Genomic DNA, 10,375 nt, shown 5'->3' with positions numbered 1-10,375 from the left:
AGACATTTTTTGTTCGAATTTTTTGAACATTTCAAAATGTTTTTCCGGTGGCAGGAGCATATGCTCCCATGTGCCGAATTGAATTTCCGATGAATTTTAGTAAGACAATATAGCAACAGCTAGGAACCAGTATGATATTTTGCACATCTAATAAATCAATAGATATCATAATACACTTAGCCTAATTATTTACTGCCAAAAACATTCTTACAGTAGTTGGTGGACTATATTGACTGCAATCTGTAGGTAGTGGGATCAACTCGTGCTTAGCCAACACTTTACACTGGTTATATTCTCATATGGCACTCAAAGTAGTTATGAATGTCAGAAAATGAGTTTGAAACTATATGCAACATCCCTACTGACTTTGTATTCTAGGTAGAGGAGAAATCAACGAACACTAGTTCCATCCAGGACGGGGATCCATTCACCTTATCCAATCAACTATTCTTACTGCACATGTCCATCAGTGCATTTGCAATTGGGAGTGTGAAACCCCAAAAAGAAGTGATGCAGTGGACGGGACGCCGAGAGGCACTCTGTCTCCGAGATGTAGAGCCGACATCTAGTCCTGCGGCGGGCCTGCACACACGCAGCTTCTATGCCACGTTCGACGGCTACATCCAGCTCCACCTACTTTGCCTCGCCTCGGCGGTCCACCGGTGATGACCTGGAGGTCGTTGGAGAGCTTACCGTCTCGCAGACGGTGAGGTGCGGGTGGAGCATGTCGTCCTGGGCGACGAATCCTTTACGACGCTGCAATGTACGGAACGACGCGTGGCCGTTGGCCAACATGGTGCTAGATTGGCGGACAGAGAGGGCTGTCGGAAAGGGGAATTTTTGCAGGGGCTAGGGGGTGGTCAAAGTGGTGAACGAGCGCGGACGGACAGGTATGCTGGCGGCGAGAGGGTGGCGTTGGGAGGGGAGAAGAGGGCGTCAACGTCAGGGCGGCGGCGTGGGGAGGCGGCAGGGCGGCGGCCGGCGAGGGGAGGGTGAAGTCAGAGGAGGGATGGCATATGAACATGAAATTACATAACTACCCTTCTATTAAATTAAAATAAGTGAATGGTTTCAGTACTTACCAGTACTTTCCAATACTTAATTTCCAGTTCTTTTCCGTACTACTGATTTTTCCACCGTAGGATTAACTAGCGTGAACGGCTCCTAAATTTCCCAACCATAGTAAAAGTTGTATAAAAGAAAAAATATGAACATTTACAATATTAGATTACTGCAGGTCGATACAAGATAAAAACTTATACGTAGTATGTTCTACATGTATATTTAGTTAAACTTAGTAATTTTTTTATTGAGACGATCACCTTGAGCTATCCGTGAAATTATTATCCCGAGCAGCTTTTTAAGCTTAGAATATCTGTCGTTCCAATCCGATCCCAGCCGCGCAGAGCAGACATAGCACAGCGACCTTCCCTCGCGCAACCGCAACGACAACGACGACCACCACCACCATCTTCTCCGCTCCTCGGCCTCGCCGCGCCGCTATCTAAACTAGGGGACGCAATTATATAACCATCGCCCCTTCCACCTTTCCACCCCTTTTGCCCCACCGCCCGTTCCCTCCCCCTCCCTTCCCACGCACGCACGCGCGCGCCGCCGAGATCTGCCCAGAGTGGACCTCCGGCGAGGATGAGCAGCCCCCATGGCGGCCTCGACGAGCAGATCGAGCGCCTCATGCAGTGCAAGCCCCTACCCGAGCCCGAGGTAACGCCCCTTTCCTGTCTCGCCGCCTGTCTCTTCTTGGCCGGGGTTCGCCAGATCTGGCGGAATTCCGGGTCTACCACGCGCCGGCAGGGGTTCCGTGGGAGATCGGGGCTCGGGCACCGCCACTGGGGCTCAAGTCCGTTCCTTTCTTGCGCTGAAATGCCCGTTTGGTTGGTCCGTTCGACGGGGATCAGTTCCTGCACGGCGTCCCCTCCTGCTCACGCATGACCGGCCGCATTGATCAGACGCCTGCACGAGCTGAAACCATCGTCGCAATCCGATTCCTCCATGATCCTCGCTCACCGCCGGATTTTGGAACCCCTGGTCCTGGCCCGCCAGAAAAAAAAAAGATTTTTGGCAGCTGGTTAATGCCGTTTCGGGTAGACGGATGAGCGGAGATCGTCAGAGAGGCGTAGGGCTTGTCCAAGCTGCTAGATTTCTTCTACCTTCGGCCAGATAGACACAGTTATAGAGCTAACAGATATGTTGCCATTGATTCTCTCTCATCCTTCAATGTTCACCCTACAGGTTAAAGCGCTGTGCGAGAAGGCCAAGGAGATTTTGATGGAGGAGAGCAATGTTCAGGTATCATATTTTACTTCTCTACTAAAGATGTCTGCTTTTGTTCAATGCTTCCTTATGATGGGCCAGCCCCCTCTTGTCAGAGCCTGGCTTTGTTCTTCGCAATCAGTCTCGCCATTTTGGTGTTTATGGTTAAAAGAGAAAGCAGCAACATACTAATTAAATCAACAGGGCAAGAATATGTTGTGGACTAAATAGCTGAGTGCTCCCATATTGAACAGTTTTTACCCATCATGGTAAGCACAATTTTCTAAAACATAAACCAGAAAAACCAGGCAATATCACAAACCAAGCAATTAAATCTCAGATATAGGTGGAAGAAACACACTACGGCGATGTGGACACACATCTACACTTTCCTGAATATGTGGGATAAAGGAGCATGTTGAACTCTAGCAGCTCAACAGTTGATGGCATCAGGTTGTGAATGGCATCTGTTTTCTTGCCCCTTGTGTCTAATGCATTCCCTTCGCGAGAAATGGGGTTTGGATAATGCCGGTGCTGCTAGTGCTAGGACAATACCTGAACGTTCAAGATAATGGGCTAAGTTTATTGGGCCAGATCATTTATAGGATTGTGTACCTTGCATAGAGCAGGATTATCTTTAAGCAAAGCGTGGTTTGCCCATTAGCAGTTGTAATGCAGTTACACTTTGCGTGCTTTAGACCACAACAATTGTCAGAACGGAAGAGTTATTGGAGCAACGATCTCATGCCTTTCAAAGATGAACGAAGAATGTCTCCGTAACAACACCAGTAATACATGGGACTGCAGGCTTTCAATTGTAGTATGGTGATTAGTGAAAGGTTGAACCAATGGAAACATTCACACGTTTTGCTGATAGTGGTAGTTGGACATCTCAGCAAAGTTCATGCCAACGTCACTATCAGAACTCACGAGAAAATATACTTCTGTTCTATATCTTGTATGGAAGCCGGTATGGGTTAGATTTGTCTTAATGGGCCACAGACTAAAGTTAGGCCCTTTATATGATTATGTGCCCTCATCTGCCAAACTCACAATTGGGTTCTTGTTTTGCTGATAGTTTAACTTGCGATTTCTTTGACATACTTGCAGCCTGTAAAAAGTCCTGTTACAATATGTGGTGATATTCATGGGCAGTTTCACGATCTTGCAGAATTGTTCAGAATTGGTGGAAAGGTGTTTTCTCTTGTTCATCTTCTGTGCCATCTTCTTGGGTCATCAAGAACAAAACCTGATCTTAAATATATTGACAACTTCTTTGTTCCTACCAGTGTCCAGATACAAACTATTTGTTTATGGGAGATTACGTAGATCGTGGCTACTATTCTGTCGAAACTGTGACGGTAAGAGTTATACCAGCATTAACATGATCATTTGCTTGCACCACAGAAAAATATTGTTCATCTGCAATATTTGTTTGTATTTCAGCAAATTGTTTCTTGGTTGTACACATATAAATTTGTAACATTTTGTTACTTAAGTAGCTCTTGTTACTAATGGTAATCCTTGAAAACAAACAGCTATTGGTGTCTCTAAAAGTTCGTTACCCTCAGCGGATCACTATTCTCAGGGGAAACCATGAAAGCCGACAGGTATGTGATTTGTTTTACTTGTTCTTCTATGTGCTTATCATTTTAATGACACATTCCTATGAAGTTTCTAGTCGGTTTTGCTACATCGTTTCATCTCAGTTACATTTTTCTGATAGATGAACTGAATAATTTGGCAATTGATTTTCAGATCACTCAAGTTTATGGTTTCTACGACGAGTGCTTAAGGAAGTAAGTATCTTCCTTTATATAGTGTATATGGTAGTTCTGCTCTAGAAAGTCCTCTCTTGATTCTTTTTCTGATAAAAAATCTAGTATTAGGATAATAAGATGCCTTAGGTTATGGTTCAACTTGTCATGTCTAAATTAAAGCTGAGCATCTCGTGTTTGTTTTTTGTGAATTGTATTACAAGAATCACTTTCCCATTTGTATTGCAGGTACGGAAATGCAACGGTGTGGAAAACTTTTACGGATCTGTTTGACTACTTCCCCTTGACAGCATTGGTGTGTAATCCACTCCTGCAGCATCTCCATCTATAGGATGATCGATGTATCAAGTCATTTTGTTCACTTCATCATCCAGTAAAATTGATATGCAACTGTTCACTCTTTTCATAGGTTGAATCAGAAATATTTTGCTTGCACGGTGGATTATCACCATCCATCGAGACACTTGATAACATACGTAACTTTGACCGCATCCAAGAAGTTCCTCATGAAGGGCCCATGTGCGATCTTCTGTGGTCTGATCCAGATGATCGATGTGGTTGGGGTATTTCTCCTCGAGGCGCTGGGTATACCTTCGGACAGGTATTTCCTGTACAAGAAATTCTTGTTTGCTCAATTTATTGAGCCAATTCTTGGGTCTATTTTCCGTTGACCTTGCTACTCCTACCATTTTCAGGATATATCAGAGCAGTTCAACCATACCAATAATTTAAGACTTATTGCCAGAGCTCACCAGTTGGTCATGGAGGGATTCAACTGGGCTCATGTTAGTATCTGCTGCTGAGTTCTATACTTGTCTTTGTCTGTGGTCCATATTATATTTGGTTAACACTTACCATATTGACCAGGAGCAAAAAGTGGTCACCATATTTAGTGCACCTAATTATTGCTACCGCTGCGGAAACATGGCATCAATCTTGGAAGTTGATGATTGCAGGGAGCATACTTTCATCCAGGTATTATTATATAATAGCATGGCCAATTGAACTTAGGAAGTCGTAAGCAAAGTGTTGGAGTAATGACCTTTTCTGCTTTCACAAACCGGCATCAATAGTTGAGTTTTGTCATAGGCAGCTTGTCTGTCACTGCCCTTTCTGCTTATGCCGCCTGTTATCTTATGAGTCTTGATTTCTCATCCTGCAGTTTGAGCCGGCCCCAAGAAGGGGAGAGCCAGACGTAACCCGTAGAACACCAGACTATTTCCTGTGATTTGACGAAATTGGTGTTGGTCTCTGCACCAAAGGTTTGATAGCTAGCTGAAGTTTCCTGGTTGAGATAATCTTTTTGCCCCGTGTGTTATTCTTCTTATTTTTTCCCCCATGATGCCTTTGGCTATTGTGAGCTGCTTTGCTGCATCGTGACTCAAGTGTATACGTACAGCCTGGAAGGATTCATTGTGTTCTCACCACCTCTCTAACTGATTTGATGCTCTGCTTGGGGCCTGCAGCTAGTGACTTTTAAGCATCAAGCAGCATTTGTATTATGACAGGAACTATTTCCCCTTTGTAATTCATTTTCCCCTTCATCTAATTTTCTTCTTATGATTCTTGTAGAGATGAACAATGTAGCTGTGCGGTTCTGTGTTGAGCCTTAGGGTCTTCTGAACTTGTCTTAATTTGTCGTACAGAAATACTTTGAAGAACTAGTATGTTGAGCAACGGTTTTGTTGTGTTATGAATGTTTGATCTGGTACTGATCAGTGGATATTCTGGTCCTTCAAATGATTATCGAGGACAACACAGCGCAAAGTTGCACTTTCGTTTCTTTCCAGCCAAGTACAGGAGATGAGGGTGATTTTTGTTCCATGCATGAAGAATATAATATTCATTCTTGCGAAAAGTGTCTTTGGCTCTTGGGCAGTGGGCACTAGCTGCTGTTTAAAAAAGTGGAAAATCATACATAATTGTTTAAAAAAAATCTAAAAATAAATCTGGGCATAGTAAATGACAGTAACTTACAAGCGTGTAAATTTTTTATATGAAATTCTTTATATTGTAGGCTACACAAAAAAGACAAAATCTGTTGAAATTTGGAGATTTGAAATATGCATACCCAGATCCAGATCTACATGTTTGTCATCTTTGTGTAGCCTAGAATATTTTGTATTTGAAACTGAAATTTTGCAAGTTTATGAAATAATTCATTGGCTACACAATGATATTTTCTTCTATTTTTTTTGAAACACATGTGTGATTTTTTTAAAAACAGGATGACATGCATTATTCTTGCACATTATAAACAAAATTCACTTTTTTCATTACGGTTGACAGTCACTACCCAGTACCCAGCCTCTTTGGGTCTGTAGTCTGTACTTTCAGCTTGAACACAACTCTACCTTCATGGTGTGTGAGGCGACCGACGAGTATTGTTTCTCGTGTTCAACAGCTGTTGTTGATGGTAGAATTAATTTTACTACTTCATTCTCTCATTCTAGAATGCGGTCAGTTGCCCATCGAAGGTGTCATGTCTTGGTCAACAGTTGGAACTAGACGACATTGACATTGACATCCCAAACAGCATGTCGATGGCTTCTTCCTCGGTCGCTTTCCCTCCCAACACCTATGGTGCCGGACGGCCACACAAAACGTTTTTGATACAAGCGTGTTTCCAAGGGAATTTCTAGCAGTCAATAGAGTTCTATGACTCACCAACAACGTATAAAATACTATAGATAAATAAAGTGTAAGAAGACTCGACAAATCTGAGTCAAGTAAGACTTGGCGCTAGGTCGCTGATAATCGAGTTAAGATGAACGCATACAAAGGGAACATGGAAGTCAGCGTCGATCCAGCTGTAGCATAAAGAGGCAAGAAAGAAATATCATTCCTTTGCAGTTAAAGGGCTCAGCATTCAGTTTAAAGCACCAGTGGTGCACATGGCCGTCACTGTTGCCATCAAACAAAAAATAAGGTCATTAGCTGTCAATACTTTCTTCATTGCTACTTTGAGAACTCTGTACAGAAACACCACCCTGGATGGAGGACGTGCTAGCCACACATACAACACAAAATTGAGGGTGAGGTCAATGGATTTACAGCCTCACAGGACGCCTTACAAGTAAGAGGAATCACCGGTTGGACGCCTCCGAGGAAATAAATCAAATGCTAACCTCGAATGTTAATCTGGCTACAAATTCAAGTAGGTGAATATCACTGGCACCAAGTCGACCACCGACCACGCAAGGCCGGCGTACTGCACAAACCTTATGCCCGTGTCCACGTCGTACGCCTTCCGCGGGAAGAGCAAGAAGACCTTCTGGAGGTAACCGGCCTGCTTGGGGTCAGACTTGCCCGAGCTGCTGCTGGGTGCCTTCAGCGTCGGGACATAGCAGGACGAGACGATTGGAATGCCCAGGGTGCTGCACATGACTGGCAGGAGCCATTTCGAGAGCGCCTTGCTGCAGGATTTCACGATGAGGATGGTTGTGATCCCGACAAGAACCCTCCCGACGTATGCGAGTAGGGGAAGTTGCTCGCTCAAGATGAGGGGGGCATCGGGGCCGTGGAAACGGAGGTAGGTTTGTTGGACGCCATAGACCTGAACCGATGTGTGGAAAACAATGTCAGTGCTCCTTCATGCAGACAGTATAATTTGGGTAAATGGGATGTATCAGTAACTGAAAGAGCATAGATGCAAGATCTAGAACTAGACTTCATTCGAAGAAACTTTTTGTGTGTAAAACATAGACAGTTAAGGCTTTGAAGAATATTGGCGTTAATCACAATTCAAATCTGAATGATAACTTCCATCATCAAATTAAAATATAAAATGGGGACGTAACAGAAGGTCAAGCAAGTCACCTTAAGAACCAATAAGAGTGCATAATGTCTTTTTTTGCAAACTTATTTCAGTTTTCACAACTAAGGTTGCTGTAGATAATTATCTTGTATGTGAGCAGAATCCTAACACAAGTTTAAGAGCAACATAATTTTGGATCAAGCAACCCGAAGTCAGAGAGAGAGAGAGAGAGAGAGAGAGTTCTTACAATGCCGAATGCAACCCCGGTGAATGCGGTGTGGAATTCAAAGCTAGGAGTTGGGAATTCTGGCACCGGATATGCAAAGCAGAGCAATAACGAAAGGCTTGCCCAGAAGAATGTAACTGCAGAAGAGAAAAAAATATGAGAAAGCTTTTCGCATCTGAATATCACATTTTACATATCACCAGACTCAAAGGGTTCAGCTGAGGCATATGGACATACCGTTCTGCCCAGAGACAACAAAGGCATCAACATGGTCATCGACAACCAACCAGAATGCAAGGATCACAATGCCAAGACAGATCCCAGCGATAACATCTGTCAAGCTGTGCATGCCCAAGTACACCCTCGCTAGCAATTTCAAGTAAGCCATATCATAAGTATCTTTCAGTAACTCCTAAGAGGATGTGCCACGAAGTTAGTAAAAACTCACCAATGCCGATTAAAATGACTTGCAATAGAGCTAACGAGAGACCAATGACAATCATAAAACCGTCACACGCTCCATACGTGAGGACATAATGCAGCATATATCTGCAGGTCATCCAAACCGGCATTAGCCAGTTAAACCCAATAAACATAGGGCAATGCAACTCATGGTAAAATAACAATCTTAACAGGAGCATACCCCATCAAACAAACGGTCATGAGAGCGTGCGACGAAGGCAGTCCATATTCCATGGCGTGTTCCTTCTCGTCTTGGGTGGCTGTCACTCTTCTCACGGGAGGAGAGCATGGGCGAGGAGCTGACACTACATCCTACATCCACCAATACCCAAAGTGGCAACAGCTAAACCAACCGAACAGAAAATATAATAACTGAAATAGCACCCATTTTAATTATGATAGGTAGATGATAACCTTCACAACGTTGCCAAGGTAATCAGAGAAAGCCATGAGGAGGGTCATCTGCCTAGCCAACTTGCCATGTCCACTCTGCAAGCAATTCCAATGAGAAAAAAAATCAGACTTACACAAGCAGAACATGAGGTGGTCAATGTGCCAGATGGACATGAGTGACATACCCAGAAAAGGAGGGGCAGGAATCCTGTGTAGAAAGGGACAGAGACAACGCATGACAGCACGGAGAAGAAATTGTCTAGCAACTTGTGCTGCATCCTCTGCAATGATCCAACAGAAGATAAAGAAAATTAATAAATAAGCCAGAAGCATACAGTCAAGATCTTAGAAACCGAAGCTATGTAAAACACATGTACAGCAAACATATGTATGCTTTTTATATGATGATGACATTCTTGTCAGTTTATTTCCTACACCATCTCCATGCAGTAATTTGAGTCAAATTCAAATCTGACCACATGATACGATCACCTCAATCATAATTCTTCTCTTCCCTAAGGAACTAACAAATCGAACATCAACTGTATACTGAACGGGTAATGTTATCAGCTTGATTGCACATCAAAAGATGGACAAAATGAGGGATTTTTTCTGCTCTTTTCCCCCAATTGGTCATTCATTAGCTGGAAGCGGATGAAACAGAGAAGAACGGACCTGGAACCTGAGGATGGAGGGCGTCTCGGCGTGGACGCGGCGGGTGACCCAGGGCTGCACCAGCGCGCGCGTCCGGCGCGTGAGGTCGAAGTAGGAGGCAGCCCACACCCAGCCCGCCACGCCCGACAGCGCCGCCGCCTGCCACGCAGTCAGCCCGGCGCCACCGGCCGCCGCGGCCGTCTCCATGTCCATGCGCGTCTCCCCCCTTATCTATCCGTCCAACCGCCGATGCCGCGGGAGATCCCCAAACACGAGAGAGAAGAGGAGAGAGATGCAGTCCGACGGCGCCGGACGGCTTCTTGTAGAGGTGAGGTGGAGGGCGCGGGGCGGGCCGCCGGGCCGGAGACGGGGACGGGAGGGATGGTTCGTTTCGGTTTGCCGGCCGCCCCCCGCTGTGGACCTTGCACGCGGCCGATCTTGTTTTCTTTCTCTTCGTTTGTTTCTTGGGTTATTTATCTCACCGGGGCTGATTGCGACTTTGGAAGTTTCTAAGCTCTACTACTAATCCTGGCACCTGTGTTATTTTTCTTCTTCTCCGCCTCATGCAACCAAGAACAGACAACTTAAATCATGCCTCTGGAGTCTGGAGCACCTGGTTTATTTAACTTTTTCAAATAAACGTGTGGAAGCATGGAGGAATAGGAGCATGTATGTATGTACACCAAAAAAAAAAAAGGAGCATGTATGTATGATGGGTCATATTGCCTGTCACTTTGGAACATGATGCCATCGCCTAACAGACTGGATTTGTCCATTTAGAATTTAAGCAAGTAGACATGGCAGTCAGCTTGTCCTTATCATTTCACGTTTAGT

General features: G+C 44.5%; 2 protein-coding genes across 2 annotated transcripts; one reads left to right on the top strand and one right to left on the bottom strand.

Annotated features, from left to right (window-relative positions):
* Window positions 1-1,438: 1,438 nt before the first annotated feature.
* LOC127292294 (serine/threonine-protein phosphatase PP2A-2 catalytic subunit) lies at window positions 1,439-5,742 on the top strand. The gene is made up of 11 exons (XM_051321656.2): window positions 1,439-1,722; window positions 2,251-2,307; window positions 3,382-3,465; window positions 3,561-3,632; window positions 3,810-3,881; window positions 4,030-4,070; window positions 4,278-4,344; window positions 4,459-4,650; window positions 4,745-4,834; window positions 4,917-5,024; window positions 5,212-5,742. The coding sequence occupies exons 1-11, from the start codon at window positions 1,648-1,650 to the stop codon at window positions 5,275-5,277; spliced, it is 924 nt and encodes a 307-aa protein (XP_051177616.1). The 5' UTR covers window positions 1,439-1,647; the 3' UTR covers window positions 5,278-5,742.
* Window positions 5,743-6,982: 1,240 nt separating this feature from the next.
* Window positions 6,983-9,988, bottom strand: LOC127292293 (lipid phosphate phosphatase delta). Its single transcript, XM_051321655.2, has 8 exons — window positions 9,563-9,988; window positions 9,073-9,168; window positions 8,909-8,983; window positions 8,676-8,806; window positions 8,481-8,581; window positions 8,270-8,398; window positions 8,054-8,169; window positions 6,983-7,605 (listed from the first exon to the last, which is right to left on the bottom strand). Exons 1-8 carry the CDS (start codon window positions 9,752-9,754, stop codon window positions 7,195-7,197), a joined length of 1,251 nt encoding a protein of 416 aa, XP_051177615.1. The 5' UTR covers window positions 9,755-9,988; the 3' UTR covers window positions 6,983-7,194.
* Between the last annotated feature and the right edge of the window lie 387 nt (window positions 9,989-10,375).

The sequence above is a fragment of the Lolium perenne genome, chromosome 4 (genome assembly GCF_019359855.2).
Source record: "Lolium perenne isolate Kyuss_39 chromosome 4, Kyuss_2.0, whole genome shotgun sequence".
Taxonomy (NCBI): Eukaryota; Viridiplantae; Streptophyta; class Magnoliopsida; order Poales; family Poaceae; genus Lolium; species Lolium perenne.
This window is presented reverse-complemented; position numbering and strand designations above follow the sequence as displayed.